Raw genomic sequence first — 23,554 nt, forward strand, 5'->3', positions numbered from 1 at the left:
CACGCTCTCTTATTCACCCCCTTGTGATGCGAAGTCAAATTTACTATTTGTGGGTAAGAGCCTTCCCCTGACTCCATCACACAATGCAGTGATGCCCCTACTCTGTCTCCTGTCTCCCTGGCTGTTCATTTCCCCTCCTTTTTATTTGCTCTGAACCCTCTTCCATGCTCCAAGGTGAGCTTGTCTCTTCTCCCACCTTCATTCCAGTGTTCCATGGTCAGTAACAGAAGTGGTGACACCTCCGCAATTTCCATCTCTAACACAGGTCTCTCCCTCAACTCCAGAATCACATGCCCTAGAGCCTGCCTGGCATCTCTACTGGAGAGCTCTCCATCATGTCTGATCCATCATGTCCCCATGGCCTGCTTATCATCTCTACTGGAGAGCTATCCATCATGTCGGATCCATCAGGCTCTAACCATGATCCTGCTCCCACAACTCCACTTCCAAAACAATCTTTCTGAAATCAAGTATCTGGCAACGTACAAGCTCCTTCCCGCTGCTTTCTACACTTCAGCAAATACGAACACTCTTTTAATATTCCATTCCACTTTTCCCTTTAGTCATTAGATATAAAAATATTTAAAGAAAATGCAAATTGGTGTTATGCTCACCAACATTCTAAACTTCAGGGATTTGCTCTCAATGTCTTCAGCACAGAATTCAGTTTGTAAGTAATTTGTAAATACATAAATCTATAAAATGACAACTTTATTGCGTTTATCCACTCCATTAAGTAAATTGTTGATCTGAACTTTTAATTAAAAGAACTCATTAGGATTGTCACCAGAGTGAAATAAGGAAGCGAGAAAAGCAGTTTTGGTAATAAAATGTGTGTTGCCGTTGTTGTTTTAACACATCGTTGCAATTAACTATTCATATACTCTAATATATAGCTGCAAAATAACTCAGCTCATAGAATACAGAATTATGACCAAGTCACCTACTTTGAATATCAAGTGAATAAAGCAAGTTCAATCATTTGTTTCACAAAAGTGATTGTTTGGTTAAATTACCACTCTTCTCTTTAGTAAACAAAATAACAAAATGTATTATGATGATGATAAGAGCATTTATGGATTTTAAGATTCAATCACAAGGGTGCTTTCTACACCCAAGAAGGATGTCCTTAGTTTCTCTGGCTTCTTGGATCAGTTGTTACCGTGGAGCATTTTGTTTGCTGCAGTCTGCTGTGATCACCAGGGAAAGATGGGAATCACAGGAGCTCCTCAGAGCAGCAGCCCGGCAGCGACCCGGCAGCACACTGGAGCCTTTCACTCTCCTGTCACTTAAGTATTTCTAACATCATAAAAAGAAAGAGCTGGGGAACAGAGCCATCTCAAAACTGCTTTTAACTGTACAATAGTTTTTGGAGCCCAGACCTACAAAGGTCTCTGAGCAGCCATTCAATTCAATAATTGAATAAGTCAATAAAAACTTCCACTGTGATGTTTTCTTTTAGTTTTCTGTGTCATGGCAAATAAGCACCATCATGCACTGTGGCAAACAGTGCCACCATGTGTCTTGGCGTCCTTCTCTCACTCCTGGCTCCTCACATTCCCCCTATCAGCAGTCCTATGTTTTCACCTCTAGGAGTTTCTTGATCCTGTGTCCTGTATCCGACACCATCCTGTTATTTGGCAAAAACTAAAGCAAGAAGTCCTACCACATTCTTACTCTTCCCCAACCTACCCTTCCTAAAGTAGAAAATGGTCACTTGCAGTCATAAGCATCATATACCACATCCATATCTGTCTTGAGCATGCAAGTAAAGCTTGCAGATTGAGGCACACAACTGAATTTCACTTTCCCCAATGTCTCACTAAATCTCAGCAAAGACGTTTTCTTTTCTTTTTAAAAAGTTTTTTTTATATATTTCATATATATACATACATTTATCTTATTATACATAAATTTAATAAACTACACACAGTAAGAAGAACAATGAAACAATCAGGAATTATAAAAATGTTACATTCATAGTGTTTTGGCTATTTGAATTTGGCAACCTTGAAGAAAACATCTTTCCTATCTTGGTGAATCTAAAATTCTGAATACAAACCAATATCTGTCCTATCTCATCTCTATCAACTTAAAAATCTATCTAGACCTAAAAAATCTTAACCCCTAAAAAACTAAGGTTAATTGTAAGACAAAATTACGTGGTTTTCAACCCCATCAAAGACTTGAGAAGGAATAAAAATTAATTGCCTGATTAAACAGGAAGTGCAGGTTAGCAGCTTCAAAATGAGAAAATGACAGAGATGGTTTACTGCCTGAACACTCACCCGAAACTCTTTATAACGTTGGAGCATCAACTTCAGCCTTCTGGCCCAGTATATGTGAAAGACATATTTGTGAGGTAGTAAGTTTAAGGACTTGTTTACACTGTTTTGGCAGGGTTTGGCCATTGACTCTGCCTGCATCCTAGCTTGCCCATTTTTAGGTAGAATTCTGTGGCCAAAACGAGGACATTTTGCCCAGAATTTTCTATGGTAGCTTGTTAGCATCCTAGTCTTCAAGTAATGAGACTGCTGTAAACTTTTTTGGTACTTCATGGCAAAGAAGGCCTGTTTACCACTTTTGAAACCAATTCCATAAGGAGGCTCTTTGATGCTCATCATTTTCTTTGATGTAGGGTGGGTGTTGCTAGGAGTTAACCTGTCTTATTGTCAAAGAATCTTGAAAATATTAAAAACTTCTTTAGATGCCATATTCTGTAGGTCTCTGAAGTTTTTAAAGACTTTATACAACTATTTTACCTTATCTATCTATGGAATCATATCTATCTGTAAAACCTAGGATGCATATTGTGATAAAAACAGACTAGCAATTGACATGACCATGATTTGATCAGCTAACAATTAACTTTTATTACTTAATTGTCTTAAACAGCCTGCATTAGTACTTTCAAGTCTTGGAAGTAGACCTTGTATTATAATTGAGTTGTTTGGATGCGAACCACATATTAGAGGGAGAGGGAGAGACAGAGAGGAAGGGAAGTGAAGGGAAGGAAATGGAAGAGAAGAGGAGATGAGAGAAGAGGATATGAGAGAAGAGGAGAGGAGAGGATAGAGGTAAAAACTTGGAGAGAGGTGGAAAGGGGAGAGAGAGAATTTTCAGAAGAAACAGAGACACGGGCCTGAATCTATAGTGTGGTGAGAACAGTATTGTGTCCAGTATTAAAGTATAAAGAAAATGGAAGGTGTGGAAAAAGTTCATTAAATTTATCTAGGCCTTACAGAATTTTTTGTGGTAGTTTGTTAGCATATTAGTCTTCAGGTGATGAGACTGCTGTAACCTTTTTTGGTACTTCATGGCGAAGAAGTATCAGCTAAAGAGAGACTCAATAAAGCTGACAGTGCTAAACAGGAGAGGACAGTTTCTACAAATTAAGATAACTCTTAAACTCAGAACCCACATTTCTGTCATCTATTATTACAAAGCATATAGGAATTTTCAGAAGTTTCTTCTGTAAAGGTTACTGAGCTCCCAGTCCAGATCCACAAATTGCAAGTGATTGCAAGACATGAAAATTGTGTAGCAAGTAGCAGCAAGCCAAGTCCCCTGGGACACGCGTAAACACTCTATCAAGGTGCTTCAATAAAACGTGTGTGATTTTCACACTAGTCAACTTCTTCAGACTCACCTTTTAAAAATGGCCAGCAGAAAGATATGCTTAGCTCTAGGATTCCTTGCATTTTTATTAGCTGAATTGGACGCTCAAAACAAACCAAAGAAACAATGCAGGCTGATGGCCAAGTTTAATTTGACTGGATATGTAGACGCCAAAAACCATTCACTTGTCATCGCAGGGCTGTTTCCTATTCACTCCAGGATCATCCCTGTAGATGAATCTATTTTGGAGCCGGTCTCACCCATGTGTGAAGGGTAAGCCATTATTCACTCTTTTTTCTTTTCAGTCCATGTGGTGGGGAAGGAGTGGTGGGCACGGGGCTTGGGCTTCTAGCTGGAGTGTTGATGCAGTACAGAGTGGTGGCTCCTCACACAGTGTCTGCGGTTCAGCATCAGCATCTAAGAGCTTGTTGGGCATGTGGAGCTAGGGGCTGCTACCCAGCCTTACAGAATTGGAACCTGTGCTTTTAGAAGACTCCTGTTGATTCAGGTACACACTGAGGTCTCAGAAGAACAGACGCAGAATTATGTGGCACTGCAGCTTTTGTTAATTATCAGAGACTAAAACTCATATCAAGAGAAAAGTACACGACAGGGGCACCCTGATTTAACTGGGCAAAACATACCCTGGAAGGCTTTGGCCCTTAATATTCACACCTCCACGTTGCCTCCTCTGGAAATAACATCCATGCCTGATACTAGAATTTGCCAGTAATCTGTTGTGAGACATACAAAATGTAGATAGGACAACTATCTGTATGTCACACACACACACACACACACACACACACACACACACACACACACACACACCATGTTAGTATGAAAATGATGCCATAATTAAAGAAAGCAAGCAAATTCCCAGTAACTTACTATTTTCAGTAACCCTTTTCCACTTTCTGTATTATTCCTTGGCCTCCTTTCATTCATTCATAAGTGTATATATGCGAATAGTCATAGGTATTTGAATTCCATCCTTTAAATAGTTGTAACTGTAACACAAGTACAGTTTTAGCTGGGCCTTGCACCTAACACACTAGGCGTTTCCATGAAGCTTCATGGCATCAGTGTTGTCAATGCCTGCTGTAAATCTATAGCAATAATGACAGCATCACGTATTTACTCACATGCTCTCCTTTGATATGCTTCATGCTCCGTATTTGGGATGTCACTATATGAAGTGTGATAAGCATCTCTACAGAGGTTTACAATGAATCCCTTCCTCAGTCCTGTCACTCTCTGCCACTCTTACAGGGAAGCGATGGGAATGGAGGAAGAAGACACGGGGACTTCACTTACAACTAGATTATTGCAGAGTCAGGTCTTGTTTTCCACAGGGGTTTTCACTTCTTTAGTCCCCAATAACCTGAAATGAAAACGTAAGAGTTCATCATAATTTAACATACAGGTATTTTATAAATGCACTTACTTAACTTGTTCTCCACCCTTCTTTGGAGGTTTCTCTCCCAGCAATGTTAGATGGTAAAGGCAGATACACAGATTGTAAACTATGGATTTTTCTTCCTTAGAAATAATGTGTTATTCCAGTATAGTTGAAAGAACAGAGAAAAGCAAATATGTCCTATTTAGAATAATTCTTTAATTAGGATTATTTTGGGATTTGTGTAATCCTGAAATTAGAATTTGAGTGCCTATGTCTTAGTCTTATAATGTTAAAAAATACATTTCTTTAAAATTAGATTTTTAGTATTATTCTCCACCAGTATCTGCCAACAGTTCCTTTGATCTGTCCGACCTGAGTGCTTTCCCAGCCCCTGATTATTCTTCCATGTAATTCAACTTTTACTTCCAATGGTCTTTGTAGTGTTCAGAATCCAAGGTCAAACTAAGCAATATTAATTTTATTTTTAAATCATGAGCCTTAACTAACTGATTCAGAACTTCAACTGGGGTTTGGGAAAATTTCTTTCTTAAATAACAACTTTAATGCAATAATAATTTTAATCTTCCATTTGTTAAAAGTACATAAAACAGGAAGATTTCATATTATTTTGGAAATATTTCTAAGAATAGAGAAAAATAATGAAATGGAAAAAAGGAAAGAGTACTTTAAGTTTGTTTGATAGTCATAAAAGGAAGATTTAGATATTATGAAATATTGTGAACCTCATAATAAAAATTAATTAATAAAGGGAAATTTATCCCAAATCCCATCTTTGTAGTAAACATCCTGTGATGATTTAAAATAACTTATCTGTTAGTCCTTAGAATACGTCATATGCATCTGTAATTATACACTTTTTGTACTCCGTGTTTCACTCACAATTGTTTTCTCATTGCTGTCTCATAATCATATCTCAGATGATTATTTTGTTATGAAGGAAAATATTCTTATACAGTAAGGCTTTATCAGTGGACATCTTAGTTTGTTCTACCTTTTCAGCACTGTTAAAATCTTTGTGCTGCACTGCAGGGCAGATAGCATTTATCCTAGAGGAAGAATGCTTTCTTGGCTAAAGTCTCAAGGGTTGAAGTTACTGGTTCAAAGCAGGTGAACGTTTTTCTAGCTCTTGAATTGAAATTTTATCTTTCTCAAAAGAAAAAAAAAAGATGCTGCTGCATTTATTTCAAGAGTTGAAGATATCACCATTGTTAGTCTGGAAACAGCAGCAGGGGATGGTGCAGCATTCTGTGCTGTGGTGTCTACTGTGCCTGCTCTCCTGCACTGCACTGCTCCATCCTCCCCTTTCTCCTCTCATCACATCCATGTTTCCATTCCTTGATACTCACATGCTCCCCTGTCGTAGAGACTCAACACTGTCTGAATGTCCTTTCTTCTGTTTCGGTGTCATCCTCTGAGCCTCAGCATGTCTGTGAGTTCCTCCAGGGCTGGTGTCTCTTTGAATCTCCTTGTCCTCATCTACTTAGGTGGCTGCTGTTATGTGCTGGAAGTGCTTGGCTATTTCTCTGCTTCTTACCCAGAAAGTCTTGTGTTTCTTCTTTCACTGTTGTGTCTTGAGAAAACGAAGAACTACAGCCTATCCATAAACTCAAAATGACATAGAAGGAAGTTCCAACGTTCTAAAGGGCTATTTGTTGTTGATATTTTTTTTTAATTATTGGGTCACTTATTTTTATGTGTGAATTTTTTGCCTGTAAGTATCTATGTGCACCATGGACATGACTGGAGCATTTGGAGGACAGAAGAGGATATCATATCACCTGAAACTTCAGTTATGGATGGTTGTAAACCTCCATGTGGGTGCTGGGACTTAAACCTGGATCCTCTGCAAAAGAAACAAACACTTTTACATGTTGTGCTATCTCTCCTGTTGTTGGGTGTTTAATAAAAAATTACTGGACAGAAGGCATATCTTTTAAGACAGAAAGTCATATTGAGGTATTTGGCTTTAGTAAGTTAAAAAGTTAACATTGAAGAGGGAAAAAGAGAAAAAAAGAAGAGTTTGTTGATAAATATAGGGGGAATTTTAAAAATGTAGTGTTTAACTGCTGCACTTATTTTTAATATCTAGAGGATTAAAAGCACAATGCATTGTATTTGCATTTATATGTGAGAATCAATAAATATGTCTCCATATTAAAAATAAAACTTCAGGGGTTATGCAATTGAAGTTGTTTTACACATAATTTTTGCAATGCTTTTTTGTATTCCCCTGTTGAGTGTCTTAATATATTTTATGACTTTTATAATTATAATGAGTGTTCAGAAGAAGATAGGTCAAGGTAAGGAGAAAAATCATGGCCCCAGAGACTTCCAATGAATGAGGAAAACATGTGCAAAAGAACTGTCAGGCATCTTGTTTGTTTGTGAAAAGAATTCTGACTAGAAGAATATTTTTGTGACAAAGAAATAATTGGCCACTTGAGAAAATCCAAGCATATAACACACACACACACACACACACACACACACACACACACACACACACACAGGAAAAATAATCCAAAGGTTGAATCTCAAGATTACTAATCAATAGTGAATATAGTTCACTTGAATATTTTAAGATTGTCACTTGTGACAATTTTACATGTGCAGGCAACTGAGGTACCTGCTGCTGCTTCAACAAAAAGCTACCACGACTCACTAAACTGAAGATCCATAACTGAGTTACACCCTCCCCCATTGTCTACTGCCTCACAGAAGCTTTTCCTTTCCAGGTTTAACTTCCGGGGTTTCCGCTGGATGAAAACCATGATCCACACCATCAAGGAGATTAATGAGAGGACGGACATTCTGCCCAACCACACTCTGGGCTATCAGATCTTTGATTCCTGCTATACCAACTCCAAAGCGATGGAGTCAGCTATGGTGATTCTTACAGGGCAGGAAGAATTCCAACCCAATCTTAGAAACAGCACTGGATCAGTTCTGGCAGGAATGGTTGGAGCAGGGGGATCATCCTTGTCAGTTGTTACTTCAAGAATTCTGGATTTTCATGTGCCTCAGGTATCTTGGAATAGTGTGTCTAGCACTTACTTGTAAAGAAATGAAAATTAGGCTTAGAAAGATGGCTAGGAGGTTAAGAGCACTGGTGTTCCTACAGAGGACCTAGATTCAGTCCCCAGAACTCATATGACAGTTCACAACCACCTGTAATTACAGTTATGTGGATCAGAAGTCCACTCCGTGCCTCCCTCCTTTCTTAGTTTTTTTGGTCTGTTGCATGCATGCACACACACACACACACACACACACACACACACACTTGTACACACTTAAAAATGGTGGCACATACCAGCACTCAGGAAGCAGCGGCAGGCAGATCTCTGAGGCCAGCTTGATGTACAGAGCTAGATCCCAGACAACTAAGTGATCACAAATAAACCCTGTTCTGAATAGCCAACAAAATTATAGACATACAAACTGCATAGAAATTGTTGAAAATAAGAAGTGTAGAAGAGTTTGAGATAAACTGCAAAGGCAACTTAGAATGGGTGTGATGGTTGATGCTAGTGACTCTGTTTAATCAAGCTCCAGCCATGGAAGCAGAGGCTTACTTAGAGGGGGTTAGAGATTACTCTATCCAGAACATCCCGCTTGCACTGAGTTGTGATGCAGTAACTATTGACTTCTCATTAGTCACCCTGATCCACAGTACTGGATAAACACTTGGTGGCTGATTGATAGCTTGAGTAAGGCAGGTGTTTTGGTTCTTTTTCTCTGTTGATGCTTATTGTGACCTAAATCATCACACTCACAATCTAAAATGGATCTGGAAATGTCACAAAATGGATATCATTTTAGAGTACTACAGAAAGCTGAAACAACTTTATAGATCATTTCAGATGAACAACATACATGACTGCCATGGCAGAGATATGGAGGTTAAAGGACAAGCTTAGAGTCATTTCTTGCCTTACGTTTTGTTGAGCTAGGATTCCCATTGTTACTGCTGCTGTCTAGTATGTTTCGAGCCAATTCTCCTGTTCTTGCCTCCTATCTTGCTACAGAAGTGATGAGACCACGGATGTAGGACAAAGCATATCTTTTTTACCTAGGTTTGGGGGTTGAACTCACGTCTTCAGGTTTGCATGGCAAGCACTTTACCCACTGATCCATGGCCTCAGCCCTGTCTTTGCTTCTTAAAGAGTGTTCTTTCTAGATCTAAAAGCATCTTAATCCCTAAACAATCAAGCTTAATAGAGATTACATGTAATAGATCTTGATTTACGTTCAGGATTTTGCACTCACCAAGATAGGAAAGATGTTTTCTTCAATGTTGCCAAATACAAATAGCCAAAACACTATGAGTGTAGCATTAATATAATTCTTCTTGTTATGTAGTTCTTGCTTAATGTAGTTTATTTTATATATGTGTAATAATATAAATGTATATATAATTTTTTTAATTTTAAAAAGAAATAAAAAAGTGTTTTCCCCCCCATAGGTAGCTTCCATACTATTGCTGCTTATATGATTCTAAAGAAGAATGTAGGTATTAGCCAAAGGATTAAGATTAAAATGAAAGACCAGGAAAAGACAGCATAGGAGTAGATTGACTTCATGAAGGAATTGACAGTTCTGAGCTGTGGAAGTGTAAGATAGAAGATCCTACCGGAAACGATGCATTAGTGACATAATAAAGTGACTGAGGGATGTGGAGAACTTAGAAAAATTAACTTACAAAAATTCCTCAAAATGGTCACCAACCATGGTGACCAAAGTTCCATTACCAAGTCCCTAAAGATGGGAAATACATACAAAGATTACTGAGAAAATGACAAAAAGGGATTCTTCGTGTGCCTAGTTTGGGGCCTATAAAGTGAGAATGTTGAGGAATTTTGTTGTAGAAAATTGCTTAGACCCCAGGCTTGTACCTACTACTTTTGTCAGCCTAAGTTTTGTCATCTCCTCATGCAGAAGTCCTGGCAGAATGCAATAAACAAAGAAAAAACAAAACAGGAAAGAAACTCACAAAGCTAGTTGGTGTGGAGAAGTGACGTGATGTAAGCACTAGAAGGTAGTGCTATCAAATAGATGGGGAACGGACGCATTCCACTATTTCTATACACGAGACCCTGAACGCCCTGACTCAGGGGAGTGATCACCTCTCCAGGAAGGATAAAGAAAGAACAAAAGACCTTCCTGGCAGTGCCATCCATGAAAAATAGTTCCTTGAATTTAATCAGTAATTGGCTGCCCTAGGCCCCTGAGGGTGGACCGCACGGGCCAAAGGGCTTCGATCAGCAGTTCCCACTCATCAAGTGGGAGAGTAGAGACCGGTGGCTCATGGGAAAAGGTGAAGGAAAAGAGAGCTATGCAGCCTCCTCCCTCTCACAGCATTCCAAAAGCTGTCATTTAAGATTAGGTGCTGGCTTCCTAATAACTATAAATATTTTCAATTTTAGGTGGGCTATACTTCTTCCAGCTCATTGCTTAGTGACACAAACCAGTTTCTAACTTTCCTCCGTGTAGTAGCCAGCGATACAATGCAGTCGGAGGCCATGGTGAGTCTCATCAAGCACTTCGGTTGGGTCTGGGTCGGTGCTATTGCAGCTGATGATGATTATGGAAAATATGGAGTAAAAGCCTTTAAGGAAAAAATGGAGAGTGCCAACCTCTGCGTTGCTTTCTCTGAAACCATTCCCAAAATCTACTCCAATGAGAAAATGCAAAAAGCTGTTAAGGCAATAAAGAGTTCCACTGCCAAAGTCATTGTACTTTTTACTTCTGACATTGACCTCAGCCCCTTTGTGCTGGAAATGGTTCATCATAACATAACTGACAGGACGTGGATAGCCAGCGAAGCCTGGATTACCTCAGCCCTCATTGCAAAGCCCGAGTATTTTCCATATTTCGGTGGAGCTATTGGATTTGCAATACCCAGAAGTGTTATACCAGGATTAAAAGAATTTCTTTATGATATACACCCTAGCAAGGACCCCACTGATGTCTTGACCACTGAATTCTGGCAAACTGCTTTTAACTGTACCTGGCCCAATAGCAGTGTGCCTTACAATGTGGACCACAGAGTGAATATGACTGGTAAAGAAGACAGACTGTATGACATGTCTGACCAGCTCTGCACTGGAGAGGAGAAGCTGGAAGATCTGAAAAACACCTACCTGGATGTGTCTCAGCTGAGAATCACAAACAATGTTAAACAAGCCGTGTATGTTTTTGCTCATGCCCTGGATAAGCTCAGCAGATGTCAAAAAGGAAAGGGGCCAATTTACCCACATGGGGATTGTCCACGGATACCTGATTTTAATTTCTTTCAGGTGAGTCGTTTTACTTCCTGATATAGCAGGTCATTCTTAAGTGTCCTTGCAATTAAAGCTTTTCCTACTTCTCTAACATTTTTTAGAGTTTCATACCTTCCATTGAAGACATTGATTCATCTTGAGGTTGTTTTCACTCAGTCTTATTTCACTTTTCTGCATGTGGCTGTCTAAATCCCCAGCACCAGTTATTAAACAGCCTTCTGTCTCCAACGTACATTTTGACAATTTTGTATAGCATTATGTGGCTGTAACTATGAGGCTTTAGTTCTGTTCAAGTCCATTTCTAGCTTGTGCTAGTAGCATGCTATTTTATTGCACCTGCTTTATAATGTAATTTGATACCAGATTTTGTGTTAAAATAAAGATACTGTAGCTTTGCTCTTCCTTCTAAGGATTACATTGCACCTTGAGCATCTTTTATGCTAACACATTTTAACATTTTTTTCTAGTTTTATAAAGAATGCCACTGGAATTTTGAGGGGGTTGCATTGAATCTATAGACTATTTTCAGTAATAGAGCAATATTCACAATGATGACTCTGTCACTCTTGAACAGAGAGGATCCTTCAGTGTTCTAGTGTCTTCAGTTTTTGTTTGTCTTTGAGACAGAGTTTTGTTGTGCAACCCTGTCTAGTATGAACCTTGCTATATAGACTTGCTTGGCCTCAAACTCACAGAGATCTGTCTGGTTAAGTGCGGGGATTGTCTTAAGTATTTATTGTAGAGGTATTTTGCTTCCTTGGTTAGGTTTATTCCTAAGTGTTTTTTTTCTTAAAGCTAATGTGGATGAGATTTCCCCCACTAATTTCTTTTTTTTTAGAATTTTTAAAAATTTCTTTCTTTCTATCATTTTATTGTGTGTGTGGTTTTTCTTTTTTTTTTTTTTTTTTTCTTTTTTTTTTCTTTTTTTTTTTTTTTTTTTTTTTTGTGTGTGTGGTTTTTCAAGACAACGTTTCTCTGTATATCCCTGGCTATCCTGGACCAGGCTGGGCTTGAACTCAGAGATTCGCTTGTCTCTGATCGTGAGTGCTCACATTAAAGGGGTGCACTAACACTCTCAAGCAAGTTTCTTTTTTCATCTTAGTTTAAATTATTGTATGACCCCAGTTATATTTCATTTTAAGTAAGTCAAACAGATGTAGTTATTTTTATTCCATATAATATGTTTCATTTTGACATTTTATACAAGTACAATTATATTTACTAAGGTATCTTCTCTTGTTCCTAACTTCCTACTTTGATGTCTTTGTCTGTGTGTGTGTGTGTGTGTGTGTGTGTGTGTTCATCAGTTTCACTAGGGCTGTTTATAGGATAAGTGAGAGTTTGTTCACAGAAGAAGGTACACCTTACCAGTGACTAGACTACTAAAGAATAAGCCTATTTCCCTTAGTAACCATCATCTGCATACACATCCCACAGAGGGATTGGGGCTGCATTATCCCCTCCGTCATCCATCATAGGAGTTGGTCCAGCTTTGTGAAGATCTTGTGCAGGTAATCACAGCTTCTGGGAGTTCAAGAGTCCAATATCTATTTTATGCCTGGAGGTCAGCACTCCATAACTATCTCCCCACAAACCTCTCCAAGGTCTTGTTTTGTGTTGTAGTTTGAATCTCTCTTCCAGTTTTATTTCAGAATCCTTTCATTGATCAGGCTACTAGTATAGGCTCAAGCCTCAGCACCACCCAGTGAGAGGAATTCAAACTGTTGTGATAGCAACAAAACAAACCCAGAAAGATATAGAAATGTGTAAGTCATCACCTGCAGCCCAATGATCCATCATCATTGACGATAAAATTAAAAATGAAAAAGCTACTAAAGCTGTAAATTAAAAGTAGTAATTAGGGCACGTGTAATAATTGTAAATGGATAAGATATAGAAATAGGCAAAGAAAGTGAAGAAATAAAGAAGAAATAAAGTTAGATAAAAGAAAAGAAAGCGAAGAGTGAAGAAAGATATAGAGGAAAACAAAAAGAAGGGAGAAATTTGAAAAAAAAATAAAAGAAATGCAAAAAACCCCCAAAACCCAATAATAAAAACTTCAATAAATAAATGTAAGAATGGGCATAAAATAATACAGTAAGAACATTTAAAAAGCAGTAAGTTAAAGTGAAAATATTAAATATAGAGAGGGTGTGTCAAAAGATAAAATTCAACAACCATCCAGCCAACCAAGCTGGAAAAAAAAAAAAAAAAAAAAAAAAAAAAAAAAAAAGTACAAACACACCAAAAGACACCAATGAACCGAAAAAACAAATCCCAATAATGAAAATTTTTGTACACAAATTTAATACATTATTAAGATGAGTAACAAACAGAAACATGGAAAATTTAAATAATACAATAGAGTAACAAAAATGATGGAAGTGTAGTAAATTAAAAAAAAAAGAAAATGAAGAGAGAGAATGGAGTGGGGCGGAGGAAGGAAGAAAGAGACTCTGTGTGTGTGTGTGTGTGTGTGTGTGTGTGTGTGTGTGTGTGTGTGTGTGTTTACATAACTTCCTCAAGAGATGCCCACCCTTATGCACACTCCAAAAGCGACACTTGATTATGTGGGCTCTTCTTTCTCTATGGTTTATGTTGTTGTGCTCAGTAATGGGCAGGCATCTTGTACCCATCAGAGCTGTCTGTGCCTAATGAGCATATCTTCTTTGCTTAGAGGTGCCTCTGCTGTCGTCCAGCTTTATACTCCCTGAACTGGGGAGATGCTCTTCTGCTCCTCCTCACCCCGCCCCCATGACCCCTCCTCGGTTGTGTCTCTGGGGTGCTAATGCTTTAACTGAGATGTATCCTGTGTGTATAGCGAGTGTGGGAAGCAACCACAGCACTGAGGTTGATACAGGATGCCTCTCACACCTTCAAGAACTCCCAAGTAACCTTCCCGAAAGGATGCAGCTGTGGGTATCATACACACCCCTGGCACTTCAGCCCTACAGCCACAGACAACAAATAGACTCCAGAGTTTGATGTACTCACTGGCCTCAGCCTGAAAGCTGTCAAACTCCAGAATCAGCGTCAGCTGGTAAAATCTGCTCTTAGCTTAGGTTGGGCTTCCCCTCTCTTTGCACTTCCAATGCTAAGGATCCTGCAGCCTAATCTTGTCAGCATTAGCTACCTGGCTTTACACAACTGACTCCTTGATCCAGCCCCCTCACTCGGGAGCCATGCCAGACCAACATGAGGTTTCCTGATATGAGATTCCCTAGTCTTGGGCCCCCAGGATGGCTCCATTTTGAACAAGAGGTCATCTCTGGAGATGGTATTCAGTGCTAGTCTCCAAGACACATAGTCACAAAATGGGCTTTTCCCCACCGCTGACCCATCTGCTAGAGGAATGAGATATATTTAGTGATTCTTTGTGAGTTTCACATCATGCAACCCCAATGGTATGACAGAAGCCAAAGGCCTTAAACCAGATCAATAACTCATTGAAGTGAACATTTGCAAGTCAAGCTGTTTGGACACACTGTAGTTTCCATCATGAGGAGTGAGGTTTTGAAGGCTACAGCCTGGTCCTAAGGGTAGGATTGCATGCCTCTCACATTGCATGCACAGCGACTTCCTGGTTAAAGCTGTGTTTGGTTTACTTTTTTTTTTTTTTTTTTTTTTGGTGTGTTGCTCACCTCCTTTCTTTGAACCTTTCATGCATTTTTCATTTCCTCTCTGGATGTCTGAAGCTTTTCCTTTCTTTTTGTTTCTGTTCCGTAGTCCATTTCTCCCCTTTTCTGACTTTCTCTAGCTTACCCAGTGGCAGCCTTTACCCTGCCACCTTACCAGAAAGTTCTGAGTGAAGTCTTTATAATGCAGTGTGCATTTACATCGACAGCACATCTCCGTGTTGCCAACTGTGCTTCACGTTCGCTTGGCACCTGTGGCTGGAGGTCGTCACAGGAGGTAAAAAAGAGATAGGCCAAGGAGAAGCACTGCAACATCAAGAATTGAATACAAATTTGAAATGATTTTCTTAAAAAAAAAAAAGAAATGATTTTCTTTATAAAACTATTTTTAAAGCATTGAACTTTTACAAATTGTTTTCTAGTCTTGTTTTTTTTTCCCCACTGTGTTGCTTTCCAGCTAATGCACTTTATGAAGGAAATTAAATTTAAAACACATGATGAAAAATGGATAGCTCTGGATGATAAAGGAGATTTGAAATTTGGACACTATGATATCCTTAACTGGCAGTTAGATGATAATGGAGAAATTTCCTTTGTGAATGTTGGGAGATTTAGCTTCAGACGTAATATGTTTGAGCTCTATATTCCAAAGAATTCTACAATATTTTGGAACACTGAGTCATCAAAGGTTAGTTTCTCTGACATATTACTTTATTTTATTTATGAAAGTGCATTTATATATTTTTTGAAAATATCAATGAAATATAAAATACTTAGAAATGATTCTAATTACCAATAAAATTTCTTGAATAAAATACATTTAAATATATATGAAGATTCATATTTTTAATTTTTGAAGTCTTTTCTTGGATTCTAGTGTTAAACATTAGTTTCAGTATGTTATCGTCTCAAGCACTCTAACCATGCTTTTTTTTTTTCCACATTTGTGTTATGTTCTCTTTTTCTGTTGATGTAGTGGTGAGGTGTGTGTCTGTGCATGCATGTGTGTATGTGCCTGTGTGTGTGTGTGTGTGTGTGTGTGTGTGTGTGTGTGTGTGATGTGCACATGTGCCTGTGGGTATATGTGTGCATGTGTGTGGAGACCACAGGCTAATACTGGAGTCTTCCTCACTCACTCTTCCTGTTAAATTTTTTGAGCCAGGGTCTCTCACTGAATTTGGAGCTCACTGTTTTTAGCTAGGCTGCCGGGGCAGTAAGTGCTAGTGATCTGCCTGGCTCTCTTACCAGATCTGGGGTTACAGATGTATTTTACCACACCAGCCTTTGTTTGCCTGGTTGGAATCTGAACTCAGGCCCTCGTGCATGACAAACCCTAGCCATCCTTCATTGTTTTCACTTGATCCATTCTCTCAGTGCCTTTTTCTTTCTCGTTATCTCATTTCTATTCTCCATGTGTTATTACGTTTTCATTAGAGTATATTCCTTTTCAAAATTTATTCATATTATATCCCGATTCTTAACACCTCACTTATAACTTCTGGTTCCCACCCTCCGTCCATTTTCTGCCATATTCCCCTCCCCTAGACCTCTGACTGGAAGGAGGGAGCCTCCCCGACCATCTGACCACAGCCTATGAAGTCTGCTCTGGACAGCCTGCATTCCCCTTCTCAGTGTGCCTGCAGGGCCTCCCAGCCAAGTAGAAATGATCAAATCTAGAGCACCAGAGTTCATGTCCGAGGCATTTTCTGCTGTGCCCCACCCCCAACCTTGGAGGATGAGCTGTCCATTAGCTATATATGACCATGGGGTGTAGGATCTCTGCATGTGTTTTCCTTAGTTAGTTCATCGATTTGTGAAGGCATCTCTATATCCAGATATACCTGTGGGGTCCTGAACCCTCTGGGTCCTTCCATTCCCTAGTCTTCTATACCACTTTTGGAGCTCCACTCAGTGTCCTGTTGTGAGTCCCAGCATCTGGCCCAGTCCCCTACTGGGTGGAGTCTCTCAGAGGACATCTATGTTGGGCAAATATCCACTTATAAATAGTACATACTATGCATGTCTTTCTGGGTCTGGGTTACCTCACTCAGGATGATTTTTTTTCTAGTTCCATCCATAGGCCTGCAAATGTCAAGATTTCCTTGTTTTTAATTGCTGAATAGTACTCCATTGCGTAAATGTACCACAGTTTCATTATCCATTCTTTGGTTAAGGGACATCCAGGTTGTTTCCAGATTCTGGCTATTATGAATAATGCTGCTATGAATACAGTTGAGTAAATGTCCTTATTGTATGGTGGAGCATCTTTCAGGTATCTGCTCAGGAATGGTATAGCTCGGTCTTGAGGTAGCACTATTCCCAATTTTCTGAGAAAGTGTCCGATTGACTTCCAAAGTGGTTGTACAGGTTTGCACTCCCACTAATAATGAAGTGTTCCCCTTTCTCCACATCTTCACCAGCATGTGCTGTCACTTGACTTTTTTTTTTTATCTTAGCCATTCTAATGAATATAAGGCAGAATCTTAGAAGTCTTCTGCATGCGGTCACAGTTGCTGTGAGTTCTTGTGTGCCCAGGCTTGTCATGTCTGAACAACATTGCCCCCGTTAAATGATCTCCGAGCCTTAGGAGGAAAAGTGTGATACAGATGTCCCGTTCAGGGCTGAGCACTCCATAGTCTCTCATTCTCTGTACCTTGACCAGTTGTGGGTTCTGTGCTATGCTCCATCTGCTGCAAAGCAGCCCTCTGATGAGGGCTCAGAAGTGCACTAACCTATGAATAGAAAGAGAAAGACTTAGAGGGCCATTTAATACTAGGTCTATTTAGCAGAATAAATAGGAATAGGTTCTCCCCCAGGCATTATTAACTACCTCATCACTGGTTTCAGCTAACTGTGCCAGGCATGAGTTTTGTTGTATGGAGTACATCTTAAATCCAGTCATAAAGTGGTTGGTTACTCCCACAGCTTTAATGGTACTTTTCCAATTGTGACACATGGCCCTTAATTTTGAAATCTGTGATTCAAGATAATTTTGCACATCTCTGAGTAATTTCTGGGGGGAAAGAATATTCAATATGTTATGGTAATATTCTTCTGTTTTGTGGTGGTGTGTGTATTTATTTTGAAATAGAATTTTAATCTGAGATGTTTTTCGTTTTTGTTTTCTTGCAATAGGAAACTTATAAAGAGGTATAATTTTACATTTGGTTGGTTTTTTTTTTTTAATGAGTGAGGATACAGGTTTTGAGTCACTTACAATATCTGCATTTCAGGGCAGTCTCTTCTAGTATAATGAAATGTAGTTTGTTTGATATTCCTTGAGCTATGTGCTCAGTACACTGTTTGCGTGAAATGAAAAATATTTGCTCATAAGAGGTTTGCAAGTTCTTATTCTACTAAAGTTGAAAGAAAACTAGTAAAAGCATAGTAGTATATTTCTGTTACAATAAGGTGTCATTTTCTTTATCTTATTTATTAAGTTCGATGCTGTACTTGTATAATAGAATGCTTCAAATATAATTCAACACCCACTTAATAAACATTTATTAATATCACAAGTCATATATGGTTATGACTTAAAGATAGAAAACCTTATAGGGAAACATTCTTTTGTTTCTGAGACATGATCTCACTGTTAGCTCAGACCTGCCTCAGATTCATGATCCTTCTTCGTTGGCCTCCTAAATTCTGGGATGATACCTATTATAATCTTTCAGAAAAAGCATTTTATTTTTCCTTTAAGAAACTCCTCCAATAGACATAATGGAAGGGGTTTGATGAAGACCCCTCATTTAGGACTGAGTATTACAAAGTCTCTCCCTCCTCACATTGCTCAGATGTGGGTCTCTGTCTTGGTTCTATCCACTCCAGGAGGAAGCTTCTCTGACGAGGAATGAGTGAGACACAGACGTATGAGCATAGCAGTGTGTCATCAGGAGTCACTTTTAGAGCCATGTTCTTTAACCAGAATAATAGCACTTAGACTTTCCCCTAGATCCATGATCTAGCCAGTCTCAGGTTCTTGGTTGCTTCAGCAGTGTCAGTTCTATCTCATGGAGTGGGCCTTACGTCCAATAAGAAGTGATTGCTAGATCTCATGACATTTGAGCCACTATTGCACTAGTATGTTTTTCTAGGAGGTTGATGCTGTAGGCCATCTGGTGTGTAGCTAGGTAATACTGATGATTATTTTCTCCTCCAGCCGTGTGCAGGGTACTTTCCAGCAGCAGGAATGCTAGTCAGTAGGGGCAAAACATTTAGTTGGCCACCAGCTTTACTTCTTTGTGTTTGATAGCGTAGGTGTTGCCTTCAGCAATAAAGCCTTACCATCAGATCATGGAGAGCAACCAATAACCTTAGGAATAGCCTGTAATATTTGAGGGGCCCATGAGATCCCCTTGGCCAACAGGGACCATGCAAAAGAGGAGAGGGACAGATTTGAAGAGTCCCAAGTGGGGGATACAACAGTTCTGATATAATTATACATTCTGTTATATATAAATATTATATAATTAAATATAAATTTATATTTGTATACATATATTCACATTTATATATTCTAATATATACATATATTCATATTTATATATTCTGATATATATATATATATAAATATATATTCACAGAGACTGTGGGACCACACATAGGAACTGTATAAGATCAAGCCAGATGGGATACCAGTACTGAAAGTAGGAAGTGTATATCAAGTCCACTGCTAACCAAAATATTATTTGTAACTAATACATGACTGCAAAAAGAAAATCCATTTTCTGCAATGGAATGTTGCTGGGTATATCATCTCACTGCCAAGAAATAATTAAATAACACAAGTTGAACTCCATGGGACGTGTGCACATGAGTGTGTGTGTGTGTGTGTGTGTGTGTGTGTGTGTGTGTGTGTGTGTATTTATATGTGCATTAGGAGTTGTTTTCTTTTGGGGTTTATTTTGTCTTATTTGTTTGTTTGTTTTGATTCTCACTTTTTTTTCTCCTTTCTTAAGAAAGGAAGAGAGGGAGGAAGGAAAAACACCATAAATATATTGAAGGAACAAAAGTTAAGTAAAAAAGAAGACGCATCCTCAAATCCTTAGATTAAGATATAAATTTATTTGTGAACATAACCTTTTTTAAGTATTTTAAAGAATACATCTTTATAAAATACATGATATGAAAGGATGCTTGTGCTTGCTACAAAACACTGAACTGACTTACCAATAAAATATTTCTGGACTATCCGTCTTCTGCAATTTTGTAATGGCTTTTCAATTTCCTCCTTTAAAATGACTTCTTTCCTCTACCATTTAGGAAACTTCTTTAATATTGTGTTGGGATGATTTTTCTGAGAGGAAATATGTTTCAGGTTTTCAGGATGATTAAGTGTTAAGTGTTTTAAAAACAGAAACAAACTCAGCAAGCTGTCCCGTCCATAGCATGTCATGTGATATTAGTTTAGTCTTGATCACCAAGATTGTAAATAACTATGATTAGAGTTAGTTCCCCATTTTAAGAGTCAATTCCAAATCTTCTTCAACAAAAGTCTGTCCATGCTTTCTATATTGCTATACTTCATGTGCTTCTTTTCCCCCTCAATACCTTGGGCTTATCTCTCATAAATAGGGTACACATCTCCCTGGAAATACAAATGAGAGCTTTCTACATCTCACAAGTGAAGAAATTTCAAGTTTTTGTTATATCCACTGTCTTTGTCTTTGCTAGCTTCCCCATTCAGTCTGCACAGATGTGTGTCCTCCAGGGACCCGGAAAGTGACTCAGGAGGGACAACCGATATGCTGCTTTGACTGCCTCCCATGTGCTGATGGATATGTGTCAGAGAAACCAGGTAGAGATGGGCACATTGTTATTACTAATAATGCAATTAAATTACGCATTTACTGACAAAAAAGTCCATGGAAACATTTTTATATAAAAGATATAAGCAAAATCACTAACATCATCAGATTACTAAATGCTTTGTGCAGTGTGCATAAAGCATAATATTGTTTTTCACTTACGAAACTACTACAGCTGAAAAAGACCTACAATCATGAAGCTCATAAGGAAACACAAAAAAATACATAAAATAGGAAATATGAGTAAATATACGAAAATCTCCATATTAATTGTTTTTGAACTAGACTAAACACTGCCTGATGTTGGAAAAAAAGTCATCCAATTGTCTTAAGGTTCTTGGCATTGAAAGCACATGCATTTCACAGCTGCTGCCACATGAACTGCTTTGATATCTTGCTCAGCTGCTGCTCTCTAGGTGACTTAGGCAGGCTTGGTGTTGTGAGATGTGTTGGAGTAGGTTTATTTATATTCACATTTTTTGTCAAAGGAACAAAATGGCACATGTCTTTTGTCACACGTCCCTCAAGAATAATCATGTAAAAAGGATAGAATGGGCTGTGAATAGAAATAAGCACCCTGTAACCTGTACAACTCCCTGACTATGGGTCCCCCAATCTCCACCCAGAATTCCATCTACAGCTGTCCAGACCAGGAGTCGGAAAGACTGAAAAGAAAGACTAGTCCCTACCTGAGTCTTTAAATTAACCTTGAGTAGACCCATTCCACCATCTGCCATAATGTCACCTCAAACAGCGTTTTCTTACTCACCAATGCTTCCTCTTAGAGACTCCATCCAGACTTAGCCTTCTTAGCTAACCTCAGGACCTTGGATGGTGGTTTTATTTTAATTCCTATCCTAATCCTCATCACCCATTCAAAGGTGCATCTGAGGGTGCAACAATGAATGGGAACATGCCTGAGTCTCTTCCACAAGATGATATTGGATGAGAGACTAAAACCACAAGGGGTTTAAGAAGCTGTGGTCTTGTCCTCTTGACTGTTAAACCTCAGTAGTTGTGGCTTTCTTATTCATGGGCTGTTCTGGGGTTAATAAAGACATATACCTCATTCCTAAATAGATAATTGGAAGAGAAAGAAAGGAACACTGTAACAGTATATTTGACTCTTTGTGAACCCGAAGATTGTGAAATGTAAAAACTCCTTTCTTTCTTTTTTTTTTTAATCTCTCAGCCACAACACATACTTTAATTAAAAAACATTTTTTGTTTACCATTAAAGGTAGGTTGTGCTGTGGCTCAGCCCTGGCACACACCTTTAATCCTAGAGATTTTGGTACACAGGATTATATAAAGTTAAATGTAGGTCAAGAAGCAGGGCAAGAAACCAGCAGACAGGGAATAAACGAGAAGGAGGACTACTGAGCTGAAGAGTATTTAAGACAGTTTGGAGAAGAGATGGGGCTTTTGGCTCTTGGGTTTTGGACTTTCCTTTTTTCTTTCTTCATTCTGGGACTTCTGGTGAGAAGGAAGATCTGTTTTCTCTGCCTCTTCGATCTAGTAGGTTTTCAATATTGAAAAAATGAGATTTTGTTATGTAAAACAACAGAGCACATCACTGGAAAAGACCAATTCAAGAAAGGCCAAGTTGAGAAGAAATACTTAATTCCTAAAACTGAAAACAGCTCTCAATCTGGCACAGCATCTTTAGGCACCAAGACCATCTTATAATATTATAAGAGGTTTCTAGTAAACATTGGAAACCTTAACTGCCCTGGACTGTTCAAAGTTAAAAGTGACAACTGGGTTCCTTTGAAGTCAATTCTCTGTTCTTTCTCAATAGGTCAAACTGAATGTGATCCATGTGGTGAAGATGACTGGTCCAATGCACAGAAGAGCAAGTGTGTGCCAAAGGAAGTGGAATTTCTGGCTTATGAGGAGGCCCTAGGGTTCACCCTTGTCATCCTCTCCATCATCGGGGCGCTTGTGATCTTGGCAGTCACCGTTGTGTATGTCATCTACAGGCACACTCCACTGGTCAATGCCAATGACCGGGAGCTGAGCTTCCTCATCCAGGTGTCTCTGGTCATCACGGTGCTGTCATCCATGCTGTTCATAGGCAAGCCACAGCACTGGACCTGCATGGCCCGCCAGGTCACTCTGGCATTGGGCTTTTGCCTTTGTCTGTCTTCCATTCTTGGAAAGACTATTTCCCTCTTTTTTGCCTACAGGATTTCCAAATCAAAAACTCGGCTTATATCCATGCATCCCATTTTTCGAAAACTCATTGTGGTGATCTGTGTTGCAGGGGAGATTGGTGCATGTGCAGCTTACCTGGTGTTAGAGCCTCCAAGGATGTTGAAGAACATTGAAATTCAAAATGTAAAGATCATCTTTGAATGCAGTGAAGGCTCTATAGAGTTTCTGTGCTCCATATTTGGGTTTGATGTCCTCCTGGCTTTGCTGTGTTTCCTTACTACCTTTGTGGCTCGCCAGCTGCCAGATAACTATTATGAAGGGAAATGCATCACTTTTGGGATGCTGGCTTTTTTCATTGTCTGGATCTCTTTTGTCCCTGCTTACTTAAGCACCAAAGGCAAACTCAAAGTGGCCGTGGAAATCCTTGTCATTTTGGCATCCAGCTATAGTTTGTTAGGCTGTATATTTCTTCCCAAGTGCTTCATTATTTTGCTGAGGCCAAAGAGGAACACTGATGAAACTGTTGGTGGAAGAGTCCCCACTGTAGACAGGAGCATCCAGCTGACCTCAGCGTCTGTGAGCAGTGAGCTCAACAGCACCACAGTGTCCACAATTCTGGATGAGTAG

General features: G+C 39.0%; 1 protein-coding gene across 1 annotated transcript; it reads left to right on the forward strand.

Annotated features, from left to right (window-relative positions):
- Positions 1-3,658: 3,658 nt before the first annotated feature.
- On the forward strand, positions 3,659-23,554 carry LOC127199284 (vomeronasal type-2 receptor 1-like). Its single transcript, XM_051157254.1, has 6 exons — positions 3,659-3,891; positions 7,777-8,065; positions 10,468-11,340; positions 15,418-15,648; positions 20,637-20,760; positions 22,572-23,554. Exons 1-6 carry the CDS (start codon positions 3,659-3,661, stop codon positions 23,552-23,554), a joined length of 2,733 nt encoding a protein of 910 aa, XP_051013211.1.

This window comes from Acomys russatus, chromosome 15 (genome assembly GCF_903995435.1).
Source record: "Acomys russatus chromosome 15, mAcoRus1.1, whole genome shotgun sequence".
Lineage (NCBI taxonomy): Eukaryota > Metazoa > Chordata > Mammalia > Rodentia > Muridae > Acomys > Acomys russatus.